This window comes from Lissotriton vulgaris, chromosome 9 (genome assembly GCF_964263255.1).
Source record: "Lissotriton vulgaris chromosome 9, aLisVul1.2, whole genome shotgun sequence".
Taxonomy (NCBI): domain Eukaryota; kingdom Metazoa; phylum Chordata; class Amphibia; order Caudata; family Salamandridae; genus Lissotriton; species Lissotriton vulgaris.
Genome location: NC_141697.1, coordinates 390,089,145 through 390,114,412, shown reverse-complemented (window position 1 = coordinate 390,114,412; position 25,268 = coordinate 390,089,145). Strand labels below are relative to the sequence as shown.

Here is a 25,268-nt window from a genome sequence, read left to right as displayed (position 1 = left end):
ATGTTGCTTAGATTGGAGTGGGTGGGAATAGTTAATCTAGCCTCTCTGAAGACCAAATCTTTCCATACTGTTTGCTTACACTGGAGTGGGAATAGTACATTTAGCACCAAACCGAAAGTCTAACATCTTCTCTACTGTTTGTTGCCTAGATTGGTTTGGAATAATAAAGCTACTGCCTTTGAATTCCAGCACTTTCCTTGCGATTGCTCAGGTTAGAGTGGGAATAGTAAATGTAACCCTTTCAAAGTCCAACACCTTCCCTACTGTTGCTTAGATTGGTGTGGGAATAAATAATGTGAAAACCTAGGGGGTCAGGGGGTGTCTACTCTGCCCCCTTTTAATTATTTTCTCTACTGTGGCATTTTCCCTTCAGGTACTGAGTGGGAATTGTAAATGTATCCCTTTCAAAGCCCAACGCTTTCGCGACGGTCTCTTAGACTTGAGTAGTAATAGTAAATCTAACCCCTTCAAAGTTAAACTTTTTCCCTACTGCTGCTTACCTCGAGTGAGAATAGTAAATCTATCAATCCGAAGTCCAACACTTTCCCTACTTTCGCTTAGATTGGAGAGGTACTAGTAAATGTAACCCTATTCAAAATCCAGCACTTTCCCTATTCAGCTTACATTGAGATGGGAATGCTAAATGTAGTGAAACGTGTAAAACTTTTACTACATTGGTAAAAATTGGATTTTTATCTTTAATTGTTGTTACTTTTTAAATATTTTCTTTTTTTATGGTTCTATTAGTTTAAAAAAAATTACTTTAGGGGGCGTGGCCAAGATGGCGGCGGAGTGAGACGTCTGTTTCGGTCCCTCCCTCGCCGTTTTCCTTATCGCAATGTTGCAGCCTTGCAGGGGGTCCTGCTCGCACCCTGAGGTGGCCACGGGCCATCGGGCCACTGCCTGGCAGGCGCTGGTGAAGTTTCCCGACACTGGAACCACGAAGCCGGACGCGGTGCCTCACGGCGGTGAGACCGGGAGCTGGGCCCAGAGCGTGTGGTCCTCTTCGCCGGCGGGCGATTACTGTGGGCCCCGGCGCTGGGGCCTAGCTTTGTGGCACTTCGCGCCGGGCGCCATTGCTGTCGTGCCCCTCGCGGTGGAGGGCCGTGCATAGGAGGACTTGGAGGTGCGGAGCCTCGAGGGGCATCGGAAGGTGCCCAGCTGTGTGAGGATCGGCTGCAGCAGCAGTGATGGCCCTGGTGCCGCCAGTGACTGCCCGCTCCGGAACTGGGCCTGGCGGGCCCGCAGCACACGGCCTGTCAAGGGGGCCTTCTAGAGGCTCTGAACCACGGAGCGGTGAGGCAGCGGCACGGTTGGGGGTGCTCTCGGCCCGGCCTGAATTGACCTGGGTGGCCTGCCACGCGGCGACGTCGTGCCCTCCTCCCCCCTCGCCCGGGCCTGCAGCGGTGGGGAGCACAGAAGCGGCAGGAGGCCTGAACAACGGCACCGCTCCCCCTGGGCCTGTGCTGGGACCCACCATGGCATCTTTCCCCCCCCCGGTCCGGGTCTGGACCTTGCTGACCGGCTCTTGTGACCACTGAGGAACCCACCCAGAGGAGCCCGGCCGGGGGCCTGCAACAGGGAGCCCTTGCCTCGGTGGGGACGGTAGGGCAGAACGACCCGTGCCTTGTGGGGGCCCTGGGGTGCGTGAACACAGCCCTCTTGGCACCGGAGTTGACGGGGGTGCTCTGCCCCTGGTGTGCGGGGGAACAGCGGCATCATGGCGGCCAACAGGACGAAGACGGAGAAGGAGAAGGCCTTAAAGGAGGGCACACAGAAAAGCTCACCGCTGCGAGCAGCGGCGGACAAGCCCCCGGCGCCGGACGATAGCGAAGCACCGGCCACCAAAGCTTTCATGCGGGAGCTCTTCACGGCCATAAAGGAGGACATTCAGGAGCTGCGGTCACAGCTGGCCTCGGATTTCAGGGAGGTGAGGAGAGACGTCGACGTCATTGGTGATAGAGTGGCGACCCTCGAGGACCACGACTTGAAGACAGCCGGGGACATACACTAGCTCCAACAGGATGTCCACCGCCTCACTGAGCAGAATCTCGACCTGCAGACCCACGCAGAGGACTTGGAGAACAGATCCTGGTGCAATAACATTCGTATCCGGGCGGTCCCATGGATGGGTGAGGGATCGGACTTGCGAGACTACGTCGATGGCCTCTTCCGCCACATCTTGCAGGACGAAGATCTCTGCGAGATTCAGCTGGACAGAGCCCACAGGGTCGGCCTGCCACGTGGAGCCAATGCACCCCCGCCGGATATCCTGGTATGTGTCCACGACTTTCAGCTCAAGGAAAGGATCCTGAAAAAAGCACGCGAGCACAACCCACTCATGTTCCGTGACCATCGCCCGGTGCTCTACCAGGACTTGGCGGCCTCCACCCTGGCCAAACGGAGGGGCTTCCGTCCGGTCACTGCCTTCCAGCGAGAACAGGGTGTCCCCTACTCCTGGGGGCACCCTTTCCGACTGGTCTTTCGATGGAAAGGAAAGCTGGTCCAGGTGCGTTCTGTAGAGGTAGCCCGTGAGCTGTTGGGGATGGAGAGCGCTGACCCTGATGCTGAGTCCTCATCCCCCCCTCCGAGGACTCACCGTCGCTCCACGGAATGGCAAACCGTGGGTAAGCCATCGAAGCCTTCGGGTCCAGATTTGTCTGTCAGTCTGCAGGAAAGAGATGAGGCGGTGGCGTCAGTAGCAAAGGTGACGGAGACGCCCGAGGGGTCCTGAGCGATGTGCCCGGATACTTCCCCTCTGCAAGTTAACGGCTGGCGGCGGAGGGACCTGCACGTTGGACTCTGATGGGTAATGTACTGTTACGTTCCCCGTGTATATTGTCCTGTATCAGGATCTGGGTGGCTGGTGGGGTTAAGTCCATGCCCCCAGCCCTTGGGACTTTTCTGACGAACTCTTGTTTCCTCCTGTTGTCTTTTACATGGGAGGGCTTTTTCAGACTGTTGTTGTTGTGGGTTTTGTTTGAGGGGGGCTCGGGTGGGGTGGGGTCGGGGTGATGGGTTGGGGAAGGGTAGGGAGGGGGGGGCGCTCCGCATCAGCCGCTGGACCCTGTTAGCGAGGCTCCTGTCTCACCCTCGCAATGAGGAAGGATCTGAAAATTGTTAGTTTGAATGTTCGAGGCCGCCACAGCCCTGTCAAACGTGCAGCGATTTTATCGCTGTTGGAGGGGGCGGAAGGTGACATTTGTCTATTGCAGGAGACGCATCTCCTTGCCAAGGACACTAAAAGAATGAGAGACAGGCGCTTTCCCACCCAGTTATGGTCCTCCTGTGGCGCTAAGAAGCAGGGGGTAGCGATACTGATCAGCGCGAAGGCGCAATGTAAAGTGTTGTCCCAGGTAGTGGAAGTCAAGGGTAGATTTCTAGCGGTCAGGATTCAATGGGGCAACTCTCACTTCACTGAAGGCTCCCTCTACACCCCCAATGTGCAGCAAGAACCCTTTTTAACCTCGGTGCTTGCAGACGTACTGGCCTCCCCTGATCCCTGGGTGTTGGTGGGAGGTGATCTGAATATGGTGATGGACCCGGCCCTTGATAGGTCTGAGGCGCGTTCCCACCCGACCGGCGCCGTCTCCAAGGGGGGCCTGCTCTGGCTACAGGAGGGGGGACCTCATGATGTGTGGCACTCCCTGCACCCATTAGAGCACGATTACACCTACTATTCTGCAGCCCATAAGACCTACGCGCGCTTAGATCACTTTCTCGCCTCCACCTCCCTGCTACCCCAGCTTTCCTCGGCGGAGATTGTGCCGCGCTCTCTATCTGACCATGCGCTCATTTCTGTGATAATGTCCGAGGGGGGGGGGGCGGCATGCCCCTTAGCTCAGTATGGGAAGCACTTAAGCTGGTCGTGCGGGGCGAATGTATCGCGATCTCGGCCTCACTGGCGAAGCTGCGCAGGGAAAAGCGCGAGGAGCTCGAACGCGATGTGCGCGGGCTGGAGGCAATCCATAAGCGGACGGGGACACAGCAGGTTTGGAGAGAGCTGGAGACAAAGAGGCGCATGTTGAAGCATTTAGACCTGGATAGGGCTGAGTACGCGCTTTTACGCTTACGCCACAAATTTTATCTTAGCGGCGATAAAGGGGGCAGGATGCTAGCGCATCGTTTGAGGGCTCAGACGCAGCAGGCGACGTCTCGGTTATCAGGGACGAGCACGCGGTAGAACAGGCGGCCGATGCGCGCATCGCAGATAGCTTTCAACACTTCTATCGCGCGCTCTATACGTGCGACCCCCCTGACCCCGGGCGGGTCCAGGCCTACCTGGCAACTTGCGACATTACACCCCTCTCCCAGAGTTCGGCAACGTCTCTTGACGCGGAGATACGCATCGAAGAGGTTGTCTCGGTGATAGCGCGCTTGAAGGTAGCTAAATCACCGGGCCCTGATGGCTTCTCGGCCTCCTTCTATAAGAAGTACTGTGGTGTCCCGGCCCCCTTCCTGACGCGTCTCTTTAACTCCTTCAGGGATTCCAAGAACGTGACTCCGTCCATGGCCGAGGCAGTAGTCACTGTCATCCACAAAGCGGGCAAGGACGCCAAGTAGTGCGGCTCGTACCGCCCCATCTCGCTTCTTAACATAGATATGAAATTGTTCTCTGGCATCCTAGCCGCCCGCCTCAGCCCGTTTATGGACGGCATCATTGAACCTGACCAGGTGGGCTTTGTACCGACGCGACAGGGTGGCGAGAACACCAAGAGGCTCCTCCACCTGATGGACTTAGTGCATCGGTCCCGTACGCAGGCTTGCTTCCTTTCTATAGACGCCGAGAAGGCTTTCGATCGGGTCGACTGGTCGTATATGTTCGCGGTCCTGAAGAAGTTCGGACTTGGGGACACCTATGTCAACTGGGTCCGCTGCCTCTACGCTTCCCCCCGGGCCACGGTGCGAGTGAATGGTTGCAGGTCTGACTATTTTCCGATCACGCGCTGGACGCGGCAGGGTTGCCCTTTCTCGCCCCTGCTATTTGCGCTCTACATGGAGCCGTTCGCGCAACGTCTTCGGGACAATGCCGCTGTGCAGGGGATCCGCTTCGGTGCGGAGGAACACAAAGTGAGCCTCTATGCTGATGACGTCATTTTGTCCCTCACCCATCCGCGCTCCTCTTTGAGACATCTTTCCCAGGAGCTGGAGGAGTTCGGAACGGTGGCCGGCTTTAAAGTCAACTGTTCGAAATCCCAAATCCTGAATCTTTTGGTACCGGAGGAGGAGGTCCGGGATATTCGGAAGGACTTCGCGTTTCAGTGGGTCCAGGCGGACATTCCGTACCTGGGGATCCAGTTGGCAGCCACGATTACCCAAACCATTGCCCTCAACTACAGGCTCCTCCTGGACCAAACGGCCAAGTCTGTGTCTGACCGGTCCCAGCTGCAACTGGCCTGGTTTGGCCGCCTGGCTGCGATAAAGATGACGATCCTCCCTCTTATCTATCTTTTCCAGATGCTACCCCTGCGCCCCCCCCCCCCCGGGAGCCTTGAGGAAATTACAGAGATTGCTGACCACATTCCTGTGGAACCATAAACGCCCCCGCGTTGCGTTCGCCCGAATAACAGCGCCCCGGGACGAGGGCGGCCTGAACTTCCCGTGTGTGGAGGCGTATTACCAGGCGTCGTGCTTGCGCTTTATCCTTGGGTGGAACAGGCCCATGTCCAGCAAGCACTGGCTCTTTATGGACCAGACGGTGGCGGGACGTAACATCTGGCGTGAACTCTGGCTCCCGCGTAAACATCGGGCCTGGGGCCTTTACTCATCACTGGTGACCTCACCGACACTAGCGGTGTGGGACCGACTGGCGTACAGGCGCAGCTGGACTACCTTCCCGTCGCCACTGACACCTATAGTTGACAATCCGGAGTTCCCCCCAGGATGCGCCTCGCCGGTCTTCCAGCACTGGAGGGAGCTAGGCTGTAAGAGGGTGGGTCACCTCTTTCAACCGGAGGGACTGATACCGTTTTCCACTCTTCGCCGGGAATACTTCGAGCTGAGTGACGCGGATGCCTTCCATTACTCGCAGGTTGCGCACTGGGTCACACTTCCTACTAACATTGCAGACATGTCCTGTCCTATGACACCCCTGGAACGCTGGGTAGCCTTTAAGAAGGATGATCGCAGACTCATCTCTGAACTCTATGCTTTCATTATGAAGCACCAACACACTCAGCGCTCCAAGGCGCAGGTTCGATGGGAGACGGAGTTGGGCCGCCCGTTGACGCGTAAGGAGTGGGACAGGGTACACTATTGCGCACATCACACTGCAGCTAATGTTGCCAGGGCTGAGGCGGCCTTCAAAATAGTTGCATACTGGTATCACACGCCAGCGAGGATCCATGTGTGGGACCCTAAGTGTTCGAGTCTTTGTTGGAGGGGCTGTGGCGCGACATGTACCTTGACACATCTGCTTTGGAACTGTCCCAAGGTAGTGCGTTACTGGAGGGAGGTTCTAGACGACATAGACAATGCTTTTGGCATCACCTTTCCCAGAGCTCCAGAGCATGTACTACTGGGCTGACTTCATCCTAAGGCGTTTCCCCTGCGCTCCCCGCGGGGTAGACAAATAGCCCTGGCTCTCCTGGCAGCGCGCCTGGTCATCCTTGCACAGTGGCGCTCACCAGACGCCCCTGACCCGAGGGACTGGATTAGACGACTTTGGTTGCTGTTGGGCATTTGCTATCTCGGTACTTATGAGAGGTAACCTGCCCCAAATTCCTACAGGTATTGCAACTCATCCCGTTAGAGCCGCCAGGGGCGAGCATATGAGAGACCATGGTTCACCCTTGGAGTGTGGCGGGGTCCCCGGGAGTGTGGGCTTAGTCAGATGTCTGGGTCATGCTGATGCGGGGGGGTGGGTGGGTGGGAGGGAGGGGGGTCCTGGGCAAGTGGGAGGTGGGGGGGGTGGGTAGGCTTTTGTTTCCTCTGTGGTGTTTTTTTCTCTGGTTTTATAAAAAGCAGGATCGACACCCGACTTGGTTGCACCACTTGGCGGACAGTCCACCCTCGCCGGGTCGCCCTCCGGGTTGTAGACCTTATGGCTGTGTTTCTGTGCTGTTTTTCGGCCGGTGGATGTAGGCAGCCTAGCTGTGTTCACTGCTGTATGTCTGCTGAAAAGAAATTGTTCGATTCTAAAAAAAATTACTTTATTTCCCACGGAGATCGAAGTACCTTTATTATTGTTTTGTCCTAATTTCCTTTCTTTAATTACTATCGTTTTTTTGATACTGAATACAACCTGTTATCAAAACAAGAATGTAACTTTTTTATTTGAAATAGTTTTATCTTAATTTTATTTCAATGCAATTATTTATATTATATGTTTTTGAAGTTTTTTTGTTTTCAATGGTTAAATATTGTTTTTATATTGTTTTAAATATGTATAAACTTAGTTCACAGTATTAATTAAAACTATTGTATACATTATTTTAATATTTAAATTACGTTACATATATCTGTTGGTTGAATATATATTTGTTCATTTTTACTTTTGCTAATTTTTATAATTTAATGTATTTAAATATTTACTTATAATGCAATACATAATACAAAAACATATTAAGCTTTTTTTATGCTATTCTGTTTCACTGTATTTTTGCCTCAATTTTGTTATTGTTTATATACAAAATATGTAAACTCAATTTTCTTGTAGTCAATATTGGTTACACATTATTTTCATCACTTGATATTGTTTTTCTCAATATTGATGTTCTTGATGTTCTGTCATAAAAACACACTTATTGGAAAGAGAGAAGGAATCCCCTGGAGCGTAAATATACTAATGATGCTATTGCTCGGAAAAACAATAGAAAAGTTGGATATGATGCACTGCTCTGTGCCGGCATCTTTGAATATAGCACACAAACATGGCCTGAAGAATCAATGCTCTCTGAAATTAACACTAATAGATTTTCAAGTAATCCATACAGTAAATACATTGAAAGTCAAACAACCAAAAGGCAAATTGAGCCTGATACAGATAGGAAAACTTTTTCATCAAGGCACCTTCATAAAGCCAGAACAATGCAAAGAAGAGAGAGAGTCAAAGAGCCCACAAGGCATATTCCTATGCTATAGAATCCACAATTCATTTATAAATTGAATGATGGGCTTCCCAGAACAGCCCCATCACTCGTAAATGCTTACTCATATGCTTGGGAGATCAGATAAATACTGTGTAATAATTGCAATCGACAAATGCACAATCGTCCATGAACAGAGAAGGAGAGATGAGGATAGACGAGCTTTGGCAACAGACCTAGGATACAATAAAACAGTAGTCAATGGACTTACTAATGTTTGAAGATGCGAACAGGATCCCTCAAGAACAAACAATGACTCTTATATTTTTAATTCACACAATGATTGTTCTACGCTACAGATAGACTTCATGCAGTCGGTAAATGACCAGAAGCGAAGTGTGCTAAGGGTAAGTAGGTTGGGTTGGGGAAAACAACTTACCTTCATACCTTTAGCTTCAGAATGTCCCCCAGTGGCAGACAACTGGAAAGAAATATTTGCTGTACTACAGATGATGACAGATAGTATCTAAGATTCCTTCCCCACTGAACGCCCATCTAGGCTATGTTAAAGAGATTCTCCTAACAGTGAGATGATATACAGCACTGGCCATCCTCTTGGCCAAAAGAAGCACCACAATATGCTGAGGCAAAGGACCTAAAACAAAACTCGATCTTTGGATTAGAAACCTATTATTCTGCAATGATTTTGAAGGTAACTATGACAGATTACTTCTGCGGAGGTCCCCATTGAGACACTACGTATAGTTACAAGGATGTGAACTAACAGCTCACATAAGGTGCAGACTAACTCATGAGACCAGTTGCATCCACACAAATATGCAGAGAAGAACGCTATACCACCTATGCAATAAAAAATAATAGTTAACCTCACAAAGAATAACAAAAGATATTTGAAATAAGGAAAAGACAGTCCTTGGGGTTACTGTTGAAGACCAATAGAGATTAGAAAAAAGTGGAAACAAGATGTAACATGTAAAACACTTGTCCCTGACTCTTTTTCTCTTTATGTATTTTGGATTTGTTGTTCTCTTCATTATTAGCTAGACACCCAACATTTATGGATACAATATGTTCAAACGGAACAAGGATGAATTAAGGTTCTAAAATGTTGTTGACCCTCACCTTTTTCATTGTGCATCTTTGTTCATTAATGACTAGCATAGAACTAACCATACCCATCCATTGTTCTCTCAAAATTCCTTTGTCTGTTTTTTTTACTAATAGGTTGTTCTTTTTTGTTTGTTATAGGACTTACAATTAGGACAGCATTTGCTGGAATTTTAATGCCTTCAATGATTGTATCATTCTCCACCAGACGTGAAGTACCAGGTGCTGTAGGATATATTCGAAGGGTTTCCTTTAAGACCTGCGAAAAGAAAAGGCAGAAACAATGCAAATCCTAAATTAAAGTTGTTTAGATCTACACGATTTTCTGTAGAGTTGGGACAGAAGAGTTGATATTGTCATTCCAGCGCTTTACTTTTCTGTCATGTAATTTGTAATCATATGGCTGCACCCCCTGCAATATCTAATGATGGTATTGCTAGGATAGCATGGTGTGCAGTTAATATTCTCACAGCTATACTCATGGTTTTGTCTCCATGGACATAATCTCCATAAAGTGATTTCTATGTGTCTTTAAGTCAATTCTTTAAGAAACCATTGCTTGACAATCAGTCAAAAGTGGCCAACATATATAATATGAAATTAATATCCGACATTCTGCATTACCACTTATTTGGTAAATGAATTCTATTCATTTTAATCATTGTAGATGTCTTTCATATGGAAACCCTGAACATGTGACATTGATCCATCTCTTCTAGACTTACACTGGTTACTTGATAGTTGCTAGTGAATGATGTTACACATTCCAGCAATAAAATATGCAGAGGTATGATAATGTTGGCACAATAATGATACAAGATGACCCATGCTAAATACAAATCTTTGTCTTTGATTAGTCCATATGTGTATTATTCAGCACAAAAACATACTCTATTTCATGATTTATATAGTTGCAGAGCAGAAGCCCACTGAAGCTAGCATTGGCATGGTCCAAGATATAGGTACTGTACATATACCAGGAAATCTAACAAATATGCAAATGATATTTAAACTATTATTACCTGTGATAAATATTGTAGTTTGCCAAGGTCTTCATAGCCAATGTCTCGCTTCCACCCAATAATGTCATCAATTTCTTTTCGGACCCTGCAGGTAAACAAAAATGTAAAAGCTGTTTTCTGATACTGTTTGTGTTTCATTTGTATTAGGTGTGACAGGGTCTGAAAGAGAGTCTAGTTTTTAAGTATGCACCTGCCTCTTGAGAGGCAAGAGAACTTCCAAGAATGGCAACTTTCTGAGAAACTTTTAAGACGAAAACATTATTTCCACAAGATCTGAATCTACAGCCACCTATTTATTTTTCTGGTAGAAGCACTGATAGATATATGGACCGACAATCGAAGGCATTCGTTTGGAACTTCAAGTGAAGTCTTTTTTATTGGATACTAGCTTACCCCTCGCGCGTTGCTGCGATCTCAGTAAAAAGTAAATTTAGGGAAACTTGTTATGATAACTTTGAATTTACATTGTGTCATTTTAATTGAAACTTATTTATTTTAATATGGAAAACATTTTAAAGTGTTTTTTTAATTCTGTTTATTTATTCGAGTGCTTGTGGATACACAGTATTTTTTGTTTTTCCGTCTGGTGCGTACACAAATAAATCAGAAGGTTTTCCGACGCGTGAGCTGGCCACATACAGTTGTCCATGTGAGAAGCACGGATTCTCCAAATCTAGTCCACACACTTGCAGCGATTGTCCTTGTGCTTTGTTGATGGTCATTGCAAAAGCGAGTCGCACCGGAAACTGTAAACTTTCAGTATTGGAAAGATTAAGAGGGCCCTGGGTGTCCGGGGGGCCGATATTTAACACATTTTTCTTTTTTTTGCCAGAAACCTTCACTGGAGTGTACTCAACAACTTTTAACAATTTTCTTTTTTTTTTTTTTTTTTTTAATGTTGCCAGAAACCTTCGGGGTGTGTACACAACAACTTCCCAAAGTTTCATGCTGATCGGATGAATGGTGTAGTAATGCATAAAGGACCAACAGACATACTTTCGTTTTTATATATATAGATATAGATAATTATTTGAACCAGTACTTATTTAAAAAAATATTACGTCTTAGTGGTTTAAGGGTTAGGCGTTTAAATCATGTTGCTGATTTTAAATGGATGCTTGATGAAATTGATACAATTCAGGTTGTCTGCAGTTTCTAGATTTAATTGGCACAATTCCTTAAGAAAAGCATCCTATGTCACTATAAACATTGTAAACAACGTATCCAGCCTTCAGTTCAGAGTTTTGCAGTGGGAAATCAGGAAACCAGGGGGAAAAAGTATAAAATCCATGTGATAAATAAGTCTTCCCTAAATAGTAACAACACAAGCAGTTCATAGGAGCATCCAAATCCATATGTCTTACAGGGTTTAGGATTGTTACAAAATTCACAGTCATATAGCCAGATTAATCTTGCCCCTAAACTGTAATAATATGACCATGAATAATGTATGGAACAGGGTTATGGCAAACATTTTTGATTATAGAGTAGACATAAATGTGAAGGGGTTGTCCCTCACGCTTGAAATTCAAGAATGCTGCACAGGTTTAGTCTGTCATCCAGGTATATCTCAATGCATCAATCAGTCCTGTCAACACAGTTGAAGCATTTACAATTTCGATGATAGCAACGTCCTCTTCCTCCTGCGTGCCATGAATCATGCAAGGAGCTGGGTTTATGACTAATTTTTATCAGATAAATAATACTCATTAACCTATTATGGTATGGGATCCAAAACCATAAAGAGCCTGTCTTGAGGTGAGATTGACATGGTAACCAGATGTTCAGATCTGTCACTACTCTGGAAGTTGGTGGCAGATTCTGGAAACAAGACTAATTATTGAAACAAAAAAGGATATCAATAGGTCTGCTTTTTGGGTTGGCCTCCTTTTGATGCTTACCCACTGAGGGTTGTAACTAAGGACACGTAATGACTGCTCAACATCCTGAAAAATTCATTACACAAGTTTCTTTGTATTTCAAGCACGCACCTGTCTCAACATTCACCAAATCAGGAGTAAGACTTGTCCACCTGAGAATCCAGTAACCCCAATGAATGTACCAATGTCACTGTCACCAGTGCCAGTCATGAACACTCCTCCAGTATCTCGCAGCCTCACATGACCAGATCTGGGCAATTGATTCTTGACAACTTATTAACGAGTTGCAATGTATATGTGTACTATTGGCAGTTTGTATTTAACAAAAGGAGGAGATGTAGTGTCTTGTGCGTTAGATATGATGGGACCCTTTTGGTTCTTGACAGACTCAGTAGAACAGTGAGCAGGTGCATGGTTGTGGGTGATAGAATTCATGATGTATGATGTTCAGTTAATGATTACACGCTGAGGAAGAGAGACGTGTATTACTAAGCTCCATGTGTGGCACAACAATTTGCATGTACCCATGCTGGGGAGAACGTTACGGCCAATATAATGGGGATAGAGTTCCTTTTGCCTACCCTCCTAACATCATAGCTTCTGAAGGATAACTTATAGTGAGTGTCTAGAATGAATTATGTTGCACCCAGTGGCACATCACTTAGTACAAATAAGAACCTGCGTGAATTATGGCCTCCCGTATTTAATACTATTTCACCCAAAGAAAAGGTTTACAATAACTTGGAACTAAACAGTTATTTATACTCAGGAAATGGATGGGCCAATCCAGTTTCTTGTAGGCCTAGCTCCCTTGTTCATTCCATTGCTACACTCTTTGCCCAGATTGCATACTTCAGTAAAAACGGGAGACTTTACTTATATGAAAGCTTGGGATATTTTGTAAATGTTTCAGCCTTTAACATTGCTGTTTTAACTATGTAATAGTGAAGTAGAAGTCTATTTACTTGGCTTTGATAGTCCAAACTCCAGCTTCCAACCCTGTTAACGTAAACAAAGTTTACAAAACTCAATATTCGACGAATGTAGAAACAGTGCTTTTGGGCAATAAAATCAGCCTAACTGCAAAGTTGTTTGATGGCATGCTTTTCTTGCTCCATGAATGTTGTCAAGTTGCAGCTGTTTGCTTATGGGGTTATGATTATAGCTTGATGACAGATTCAGAACTCAGGGGGTTTGCAGGGATCACAGAGGTAGGCAGTACAATAGGAAGTAGAAACCCAGTCAACCCTCTGTAGATCATTGCAGGAGTCTCTGAAGCGCTCTGCTGCACGTCCCTAAGGGAGGTGAGCACAGTGGAGATGTTAGTGAAGACCGACTCAACTGTGGATTCAGGACCCCAGCAGCAGAGCCAGCCTTGAGCCTGGGGCACCAAATATTTTGAGGAGCGCGGAAGGAAGCTGCCTGCCTTAATGACTTAATGTTATGCAAACAGCAGGTCTCGTTGAAGATTTTGTAATCAGCCCTGAATGTACCTCAGTATAATTGTTAGCACCACACCAAACTCCCTGCCCTCCTCCCATCTTCCTTGCATATCCTGTACCCAACATCAAACACCACATTTTCTTTCTGCAAGTGCACTGTCTCAGGGTATACAACGGTTACAACGCAATTTTTACAACGCACTACCACTACAACGCAGGCATTACAACGCATACCATTACAACGCATTGCCCTGGGGGGCGCTCTATGATAGGGAATAGGTTTAATTTTATATCCAACACCTTCCCTAGTGTCCACGGGGACTGGAGTTGGAATATAAAATTATACTTACCACTATCCAGCACCTCTAAGCGCTATGCGTTGTAACGGTATTCGTTGTAAATACCGCGTTGTAATGGTATGCGTTGTAAAAGTATGCGTTGTAACGTCATACATTCCAGTCTCAGTCTATCAGATTTAGGGTCGGCCATGCCCAGCAGGAATTACGAATACTGGTGTGCCCACGGAATGTTTCACATTCTCCAGACACTGAGGGGCATATGTACAAACCCCTATCGCCACAGGAGCGTCACTTTTTTCGACATTCCTGTGGCAATAGGGGCTTCGCTTTATTTACAGCTTTAAGCCACTTAACATGATTTAACGCTGCATTGTAAATAAGCCCCCCTTTTCTCGCTGTGCTTAGCGTGAGAGGGGAGTGCAATGGGCGTTCAACTGCAACACCCATTGATTCTGATGCCGCCTCCTATTTACAAGGGAGGCGTAAATAGGAGGCAGCACCAGAATTCAGACCAGGGAAAACCTGGTCTTAAACTGGCGAAGTGAGGTAAAATGTTTAATTTCTCCTCGTGTTTGCTCTTCTCATGTGTGCTATGTTGGGCAGCACACATGAAAACAGCAAAAAGCCAATAATTGTTTATGTACAGGAAGGTCCCACTTCCTGCATTTAAATAGTCATCTTTTAAAAATGTAGTTTTTGCAACTTCTGTGTGTGGTGCATTAAGCAGCACACACAGAAGTTACAAAACAGCATTTCAAGATTGTTTATGTGCAGAAAGGGGGACCTTCCAGTACATAAACAATCTTCCCCTGCATGCAGACACCCTTGAATTATGGTGTAAGGGTGTCTATGTTGGCAGTAAGCTGCTAAACTTAGCACCAGCACAGGAAGAAACGCAGGGCTGCATCATATTCTTAAAAATATAGTACAGCCCTATGTTTCAGAAGTGGTGGAGCGTGTCATTAAGCCAAGGAGTCTAAGACATGCTCCGCAACTTCCCTTGTACATATGCCCCTGAATTCCAGGGGTCAAAATGCAGAAAATGTTCTCACGTGATTGGAATGGTGTGGAGCAATAGTCCAAGCCTCCATCTCGGCTTCGCTTCTGGTATATGAGATTAGATGAAAGGCAAGAAGGAACAAGCTTGAGGCAGCTCTGTCAAAGAATCAGTGCACCAGGGCAAAAAATACCCAGAGCCTGCGCGGTGGGGTAACAATAGCCACCACAGCCCTCACGGTGCAGAGGGTCCCCAAGCTCCAAGGGGCTCCCTCTGGCACTGTGCTAGGGTGGGCCTAAGAGCCCTGGGGTGAGGGCTCTCCTCAATGCACTTTGCAAGGGGGTCTCTTCAATTAGCGTTATGCCACTGAGCCCAGGGTTTAAGGAATGGTGGCAAGTAACAGGAGGCACCTGGGTGAATTTCTGCCAGTGTCTTCTGCCAGCGTCTGCATCTGTCTCTCACAGTGGAAGCAGAAGCAGCGGCCAGTACAGTACAGCCTGTGGTAGGCACAAGCACAGTGGGGGAGGAAGCAGTCCACGCACCAGTGGCAGTGTGGTATCTAGGCTGTAAATTGTACATGGATAAGAAAGGCTGCTGCATTTACACTCTTTATTGATATATTTCCTCATAATAATTGCATTTGAAAAACTGCAGAACTTCCTTCAATATGCTATACGTCTAGAATACATGAATAAATGCTGTATTTCCCCTGTTATCAAGAAAGTTGAAATATTGTTTTGGTCTCACCAATGACATCAAAAATGGGAATATTAACATGATATGAAATATCATCAGCAGTGTCACTACTGATTTGATTTCTGGTGTCACGTGCATACAGCTAACAAAGAGTTCTGCAAATACGCTCAATGTGATCCATACTCTGTTAGCCATTGTAAGTAAGTAAGTAATATATTTATTTGTACATGATTAATTAAAATCTTTACAAAATTATAAAGACACCAATATTAACATTTAAAAAACCATTAATACATAAACTTATCAGATTAGATTAGATAAAAAATACGAGATTTGTTGAGATCAGTTCATGATTATCCTCAGAGCCTTATAATGTTCGTCAAACGCTATTAAGTCTTTTTCTTGTTAAGTCAAAGAACTTCACGACCTGGCAATTCAATTTGATGTTACTGGTGGTAAAGCACAATTTGACTGCCTGCCTGCAGGTCCGAACGGCATGTAGTTTAAAGGATGGTCGCAGAAGGTTGTACCTCAGGTCCCTTAGTCTAGGGCAGATGCAAATCACATGAACGATGTCCTACTTGCCAATTTTGCACAGGGGACACTGTTGTGAAGGGTTATTTCTCTCCCAGGGAGGAATGTGTGGCAGTATAGGAATTACACGAGGCATAGTTTTAGGAACTTTTCTTTAACTTTTATTTTCATGCCAATATTGAGGTATGCTTGTGACTGTATTTTTCCATATTCGCCCAGTGTTATCCATCCGTGCGCTCTATTTGCTAAGTCCTTCTTGTATTCAATCGTTGAAATAATAAGTGCTGATTTTTTGGCTACTTTTTTGAAAGACAAGAGATCTATTGACGTTTCCCAGACATCGATCAAGCCTAGAACTTCGAGTGATTCAAATAGGTAGTCTCTAGGCAAAGAATTGCGATGCCGAAGTAACTCTTCCCATACGTTAGAGCTTAAGGAGCCAGCTTCTGCAGTGCGAATCTTGCGCCAGCTGGCTACGTACGCACTCTGCCTTTCTAATGTTTGTTTGAGGATGCCGAATTCTAGTCGAACCTGAGCAGGAGAGACATATTTAGGAAGGTTAAAAATAGCCCTATATGAGTTGGCTATGACTGTGCCCAGCAATGCGGCATCCTTCCCATGAAGTGATTCACTCCCCTATGTAAGAGTTGGTTGTAGTTTTGCACGCAGGATTTCAAGGAAAGGTTTGAGTGTGAGATCGGGAAGTTTGGCCTTTAATGATTTTAATGCCAAGTAGGTCATTGTGGCCTTCCCTCGTAAGGAGTGAAGTTGTGCCCTAGACGTGTTATTTGAGTCCAAAACAACACCCAGGTACTTGTACGTGGTTACCCATTCAGGTGCCAGCAAGGATTCCTTTTTTTCCTATAATTCACAGCCATGACCTTTGACTTATTGAACTTTATTTGAAGGGCATTGTTTACTGAGAAGGCTTGGGCTGTGTTAAAGAGGTGCTGGAGGCCCAATGGCGTCCGACTTATCAGCACCAGATCATCCGCGTATAGCAGATTGGAGAGGGTGATTTTCCCTAATTTGGGTGCATGGTTGGAGCATTTGTCGAGTTCTCCAGGTAGATCGGCTAAAAAGAGGTTGAATAAAATGGGTGCTAATAGGCACCCATGTTTTAATCCTTTTGTTGTCCTGATGGGCTTCGGGAGGTGTGTACCTGCCCCAAGTTTGATTTTAATCCAGGTGTTTGAGTGGAGCAGTATTAGCACGTCTAGGAGGCATTTCGGTATTCCCCAATTGTCCAGTTTCTGCCAAAGTTTATTACGGTCCACATGATCGAATGCAGCAGTATAGTCGATGAACGAGAGGAATGAAGATGACTTGATTGCTTTTGCTACTCCCATCAGCAAGGACAGTGCCATGATGTTGGTTGTGGTCCCTTGGCCTTTGCAGAAACCCGTTTGGTTGATTGGGATAATGGAGTTTTCAGATGCCCATGATGTTAATTCCTCCAAGATAATTCCTGTGAAATATTTTGCCTCCACGTCTAGTAAGGCGATAAGCCGATAGCTGTTTGTATGCCTCTTGCTACCATGTTTAAAAATCGGGCTGATGACTGACCTGTGCCAGGACTTGGGAAGAGTCTGGGTAAGCCTTGTATTAATAAATACTGGTGCTAGAGATGCGCTCCAAAATTCTACGTCTGATTTGTACAGCATAGGTGGTATGCCATTCGGCCCCGGTGCTCCGGTGGGTCTCCCCCTTGTTATTTGTCGTCTGATGTCTGCTGAGGCAATTTTCTTTGGCCCTGGCTCGACAGCCTTCGCGGGGCTTTCTTCTGTTTTTGGTTTGTCAAGTTTAGGTGGGCTCATAGCCTCGTGCTCCCGCATTTCGTGGGGTTTTGCGCCTTTGTAGTGGTTGGATTTCTCTTCTGTTTCAGGACTTGTGGTTTTTGTGTGGGGCTTCTTTGTTACGGCGTCTTCTATGATGTCATCGTTATTGAAATGCGTCAATAGGTATTTTGTCCATACCTCCTCTGATATATGTGAATTTTGACCTAAATGATCAGGTTTCTGTATTCTTTTGACCATTTGCCAAAACCTGGAGCTGTTTTTCTGCTTCCCTTCATAAAGAAGTTTTACCCATAGGTCTTCGTTTCTTTGCTTCTGATTGTCCCATTTAATCCGTTTTAGCTGTTTTTTTGCTTCCCGTAGAAGAGCTTGCAAGCTGTGGTTTGTTTAGTCCTTTCGCATCCGTCTCAATGTTTGATTTATTAATCGTTTTTGTGTTTTTATTTCTGGGCATAAGTGTTTACTATTTGAAGTCCCCTTCCCTTGACGTGAGTTATTGGGCACAGTTTTTCCCATTTTCTCTCTGATGGCATTAGTGAAATTTTGCCAGACATCCGACACCTTGGTTAAGGAGCTGGCAGCTTGGGTGAAAAGGATTTTCGCTGTGGAGCTAATGGAGTCAATATTGCCGGTGTTACAACGTAGCCGCTTTAAGTTTGAGCAGATCTCTATGTCGAGGCCTGTAAGGGGTCCAGTTTCCGGTTGAGCGTTAGATCTTATTTCGGCCACTTGAGGCAGGTGGTCACTGAAGTCGCTCGTCCCTATTCTGAACGCCATTGATTTTAGTTGGAAATCAGCTTCATCACTTTTCATGTGTAAATGACCCTGAAATAGCCATTGCCTCCCAATGTGTGGAGCTGATAGAATGTTACCCTCTAACTCTTTACTAAAAAACCTACAACAAATCTGACATTTTTGCTAACTATGACTCCCATGTCTCCAGTCCAGGAACTTGCAATAATTCTTTAAAAAGAAACCAGAATTCAATATGCACATTTTATCGAAGAGGAAAACATTTCCAACTGGATAGGGCTTGTTATTTGCTCTATTCATGGGCGTGTGTTTGTGGTCACTGTTATTGTGCTTGACAAACGAACTGTAAGCCCTACACTTTTAGGTCTATCAGTCATTTTCGATTATGTTTAACGCTCAATTTGTAGCTCTCACAAATAGTACTCAATGAAAGGCCTCCACCTGGTTCTCATCCTTCCTGGAGACTCAAGAGAATCAGGAAGAAGCAATCACCCCTTCTACCCTTTAGATGGGATTTATTCGCAATAGTTGTGGGGTTACATAGAGTTTAACACAAAATAAAACGCATATTTGTAGAGTGCTTGTTGAACCTGAGGTGTTCTCTTTATGCCACTGACTAACAACATATGTTTTTCGAATGATTCTCATTTAGGTGGCCTTAGGATTAAAGGCTGTATGATTTTGGCACAATTTGAACCAATAACCACTGGGTCAGACACTGATCCCTGATGTGGATGCTACATAAGTGTAACCCCTCACTAATTTGGTGAAATGTTTTAGGTTGACTTCTTTATTCTGTGACTACCACTGCCTCTATCACTACCTGGATGTCCTCCTATACGATCAAACTAAATTCCAACAAGCCCTACATTCTGGGTTTGGGCAACAACACATGATATGGTCTGATCAATGTTGGACTTCATCCCTGGTGCCCTATCCATTTCCTGTTTTCCATAAGAAGAGGTGTCTCACTGGTAAGACGTACTCAGTTGCTCCATAATTTCATATGGCAGCAGGTGCTTGTTTCATACTACTTAAACACTGGACAAACTTGCACCACATTTTCTATGTGCTCATCATCAAGTTAATGTGGTGCAAACGGTGCTTTAATCATGGCTGGATCATGGCAATGCCATATGTTTGAGACTACACAATCTCCTCCTCCACCATCTTTAGATTAATCATGAGCATGTGGTGGCAAAGTCTAGTTATTTGCCTTCGCAAAAATAGTTTCTTACTTCCTATCTTACAAAATTGCATGGTCTTGCAATTCATACACAGATTGTCTTTCAGAATGTATATATTTGCCTTAAAGATCTTTATAATAGCTAAATCTTTTTTCAGGTGTATGTCCAACTTCATTCTCTTTAACATACTCAAATGTTTATCATATGTTTGTCTGTTCCCAAAGTGAGAATCGTTAGTCACTCCTTGTTATTCGCAGTATCCCAAATTTAGAATGACGTCACAATATCTCTATTTTTCAGCATAACTTTTTGGCTTTCATTAAAATGCCGACAGTGGCTATTTTTCCTGAAATACTTAACTTCCTCTGATATTTTTATCTATGCCTTTAGCTAACAGTGTTCCTTGCTGACCACGCACTATAGCACCAGGATGCCCAAGGTAGGTTGTAGAGAACTTTACACATATTCCTGTTCTATTTCATTCTACCACAAAAGATACTTACAGCAGGACTCATTTGAGGCATGACTGATATTTTTGAGTCAATGTTTCAACAATGTTACAACAGTGATGTTATCATGATGTCTTATATCATGCCATCTATTTTTATAGAAAATAGGGATGCTGAGATTCCATTACTTTCAGGTTATTTCCTCCATTGCAGTAGATGTGGACAGCGTGATGCTGGGAGTTGTGTCAGTCTCTCTTCAGCCTTATTCCTATCTGGTCCCTGGTCTGATTCCATGTGACTGCTATGGACAATTGCCTGATTCAGATGTTCCAGGTGTGCTTCTGTTTCTTTACCGCCACAGATCTCACCAGGAATGAGATGGGGATACCAGGCCCGCAGTATAATATCAGGTAAACTTAATTATTACGTAATAAGGTATTGGGTACCAGCACTATTCAAACTGAACAACAATTTGAAAAGATTGTATGCTTTTTATCTGGATATCGATCAAAGTGAGAGAGAACTTTACACTGACATTCAAAGAACGAGGCCTTGAGTAACTGATCGAAGGGTTTGCCAAACACGTATTGGCCAATACACATTTTAAAACCAATCAGTGATACAATTAGTATGAAAGTATCAGTATAAGCATCATCAATGAAACAAACGATTATATACTAAAGCTGGTAGATGGGCCAGTGCTGAGGGCGCCCGGTGCAACAATCTTTTTTGGTGCCTCACCATGTCCTCCTCCTCCACGGACTCCCTTACTACCACCCTCCAACATAGCCCCTCATCTTTCCATAGCCTCTCTCTCACATGCATTTCATTTATTTTGTAGCGCTCAGCATACCAGTGTAGGGTGTCAGAGCCCTTTACATCACACACAATATACAGAGACAATGACTTATAGTTGTGTAAATCAGTCTATAAGAAATATTCTTTATGACAATGAGGATATCAAAGGTGTAGTAATCAGATGTCATTCACAGTAGCAGGCAGTATATAACAGCGTATGGTCTGGAGAAGCCCAAACTCTAAATTTAAAATGTACCACGGCGGCTGGGGTTGGACTTTCTAATAAGAGAGTACTTCTGCCCAAACGAACCCTTTTTAGCAACATTTGGATAATGAAAGACTGGGGTAAAACATAAGTTTCCACCCCTATGAATTGCTGTTTGCATGCCACTCTTTGATGACAGTTCATAGGTCACTGCGTTATATTAGGATTGTAACTTATGAACTGCAAGTAAGAAAAAAATCTCTTTAAAATGGTATTGTTCTTTGCAGTAGGCATATTAACCCTCTGCACTACTTAATGAAGAGTCAGAACTGCCACTAGACAAAGCTCATCTTTCGCCAGCAGGAACGTTACTCAGCAGAGTTATCTTGACATTTTCATTGCTGCCCAAAAAAGAGAGGCAGTCAGAACACCGCGGTCTAAACCACGAGTGCTCCAACTCTGCAAGCGAAACCACGCTTGCCTTAACCACAATATGCCCTAACCATACATGTGTGGTTAAGGCAATGCACGGTCTAGCTGCTAGCTGCTGTGGACCGAAGCAGGGTGACCTCGCAGGAAGCAGTGAGGTAAATGGGGCTGGGTGTAGTTCTCGGTTGAGTGGGTGGGTTGGGGGTTGGTTTGTGGTAGTTTAGTAGGCTGAGATGGTCAGGGTAGTTTTTTTTGAGCTGGGGGTGCGTTGGGGTTCGCTTTGTGGGCTGGGGTGGGTAGGGGGTTGTTTTGTGGGCTGGTGGTGGGTCGGGAATAGTTTTGTGGGCTGGTGGTGTTGGGGTAGTTTTGTGGGCTAGGGCTGGTTCGGGGGTTGTTTTGTGGGCTGGGGTGGATCGGGGTAGTTTTGTGGGCTGGGGGTTGGTTGGGGGTAGTTTTGTGGGCAGGGTGATAGGTCAGGGTTGTTTTCTGGGCTGGGGTGGGTCGTTGTAGTTTCCTGGGCTGGGGTGAGTCAGGGTAGGTCTAAAGGTTTGGGGGTTAAAGGTAGTTTTTAGGGCTGGTTGATTCAGGTATAGTTTTTAGGGCTGGGGGTGTCGGGCTAGTTTTCAAGGCTGGGGGGGTCTGGGGAAGTTTTCAGGGCTGGGGGTTGGAGGTAGTTTTCAGGGTTGGGGGATTGGGGGCTAATTTTCAGGGTGGGTTGGGGCTAGTTTTCAGGGCGGGGTGAGGGTAGTTTTCAGAGCTAGGGGGTCAGGGGTAGACTTCAGGGCTAAGGGTTGGGGTAGATTTTAGGGCTGGAGGTCGGGGTCATTTTTTTATTAGGAGTTAAGGTATTAGGCCTCATGGAGATGGGTAGTCGAGTAGTTTTTAGGGCTTAGAGGAGGGCGGGTAGTTTTTAGGGCTGGGCTAGGTCAGGTTAAGAGACAAGGTTTTAGGCCTCAGGGCAGGGGGAGGAGAATGGGTTGTCGCACTAGTTTTTAGGGCTTAGGGGAGGGAAGGCGGGGTCGTTTTTAAGGCTGGGATTTGAGGTCTGCCTAAGGGGTTGGGGTAGTTGTAGGGACAGTGCAAGGGTGTTGGATGGGGTTGAGGTAGTGGTTAAGGGTTAGGGACAGCATGGGGGTTGGGAGGGGGTTGGGGTATTTGGCCCTCAGGGTCGGCAGGGAGGAGGGGGCAGTTTGTAGCTCAGGGCGGGGGGGTCACAACGTTAGCCACGCATACCTCTTTACTATTCATGCCTCTGCGACAAATTTACGTGGTAAAGGCATGCGTGGTAAAGAATGCGTGGTTGGATGCTTTGTTGTTTAGGCTGTGTGGTAGAGCCACACATGGTTTATCCTACAACCCCAAAAAAGAACTCTGCAGCGGGTGCTTTTAAGACAGTAAGGGCCAGATGTAGGTATCCAAATACTGGTCGGAAACGGCCGAAAATACCGATTTTCGGCTGTTTCCGACCGGTATTTGGATATTGAGATGTAGGGGCATGTTAAATTACAGAATCAGTAATTTTACCGAATTTGTAATTTTTCCGATTCGGTAAAATACTGAATTGGTAAAATTACCGATTCTGTAATTCAACATGTAGGTAGCACTGTAATAAGTGCTACAAGGTTTTAAGAATTTGTTATTTACCAACAACTAGAAGTTGGTGGTAAAAAATGAAAACCCTTCAAAAAGTATTTTTTTTGCTTTAAAAAACGTGCCATGTTGCAGAAATACATTCCTAAGTGCATGTATGTCAGCAACATGGGCACCCATGCACAATTGAGGGGTGCAACAGGGTGTCAAAGTCACACCCTGTCCGACTTGCAAATTCAGTAATTTTACCGAATCGGTATTTACCGATTCAGTAATTGGCATTGGTTCCTATGGGCCTCAAGGCCTATAGGAATCAATGGCAATTACCGATTCGGTAAATACCAATTCGGTAATTACTGAATCATTCCGATTCGGTAATTTCAAAAGTGAAATTACCTACATCCCATTTACCTACTCTTGAATACCGAATCGGTATGATTCGGTATTTAAGAGTAGGTAAATCGAGATTACCTACATCTGGCCCTAAGTTATTTCCAAACAAAGCACTCTCTTGCCACCTGAGGTCAGCGCCAGGCGTAGCTGCACTGCTTCCACCACCCTGGAGCCAGTCCTCACTGGTAGTATAGTTTTCTCATAGCCTCTCATGAGATTTATTTTGAAAATGTTTCCTATATTTTTTACCCTCATACGCCTTCAGGTTACTCTTCTAGCTTTATCCTACTATCTGTGTAGATTATGCAAAGCCCACTCCACTGCATTCACATGGCTCAGCACTCCAGTGCCTTCCATACAGTGCCTTTGGCACTTCAGATGTTTTGAAAGTGAAAAATGGGCATTCTGGTTTTTAGTGAGCATTCCATGGAGTAAACAATGCAATCAGATACATGAAAACATCATTATTTGTTAGACTCTATAAATACTAATGCATTACCCTCATGATAGGTTGAAGTGTATAACAAATGAAGCTATTAAATAAACAGGTACTTGATATAGTGAGCGGAAGAATCTGTCAACATACTTGTTTAATACTTCGGGTTCACGGGCCAGTGACATCACTGCAAATGCCAATTGGTTAGCTGTGGTTTCCTGACCTACAATGTAAATCAAAAGCGTTTAAAAAATCTAAATCAGATCATTAAGAGCAGCATCATAGCTATCAGCCTTTGAAATAATTTCTTCATTAGTTAAAAACCGCATATCAATTCAAAACTGGTCAATTATATTTTTTCTCTCAAAATGTAAGGAATTGGAAATGCGTAGAAATACAGAAAGTGTAGACACTGTGTAATGTATAACTGCTGTTTGATAACTGTGATATTTGTACATGTTATAAAGTAATGTCCTCGTATGCACTCGATTTATTGTAACTAATAAACACATTTAAAGAAAAAAAAATGTAAGGAGGCGCAAAAGTCCATACTTTTGTATTCAACTTATTGGTTTATTCTTTTTGGTACTCCCAACATGTATTTTGCCAACACGTGTTTCGTCTAACATAGACTTTTTCAAGGCGAGTGCATATAACAAGTCTAAACGGTCCTGATGCATTCTTTCTCGCCAGGATGTATTAAGATAACATCCATAAGAGGAAATATCAAAAATGGATTTTCATGCTTGATTATAACTGATCAGCAGCATTGTCTCAGCTAGGCCAGTGTTACCTCGTTTCGGAAATTGTATAGGTGGTTTATGAATACTACTGGCGCATAGTGTGGAGCCGCAGTTCAAAGTGCAACCGATCCAGTCAGAAATAGGTCATTAATAGGCTTCTTCTCCGAAAGACAATCTAATCTGTCCATATCCGTAGGAGTGCAGGTCCGTGTATCCTAAACCAAGTCACTGCGTTCGAATTTTGCTGTAAATTAGAATGTGTAATCTACTTAAGAGAGCCCTGTTAAGGTTCCTCACAAAGAAAAGTATTAATCCACACTCAAATGTGAGTCTGTGCTGCCTTTATCGAGGCACTCAGTTATCATGGAGCAAGAAAATCAATTTTTGATATTTCCACTTATGGATGTTGAATACAAATGGATGGACTTTTGTGCCTGCTTACATTTTGAAAGAAAAAAATATCC

At 45.2% G+C, this 25,268-nt stretch overlaps 1 protein-coding gene across 1 annotated transcript in view; it reads right to left on the bottom strand.

The window, feature by feature from the left end:
- LOC147690169 (cholesterol 24-hydroxylase-like) overlaps positions 1-25,268 on the bottom strand; it is a 445,247-nt gene that overhangs the window by 168,049 nt on the left and 251,930 nt on the right. Inside the window, exons 10-12 of the mRNA XM_086937761.1 lie at positions 24,212-24,284; positions 10,178-10,262; positions 9,304-9,414 (exon numbers count right to left, since the gene is read on the bottom strand). Coding sequence (XP_086793887.1) covers positions 9,304-9,414; positions 10,178-10,262; positions 24,212-24,284 — 269 coding nt within the window. The remainder of the gene's footprint in view (positions 1-9,303; positions 9,415-10,177; positions 10,263-24,211; positions 24,285-25,268) is intronic.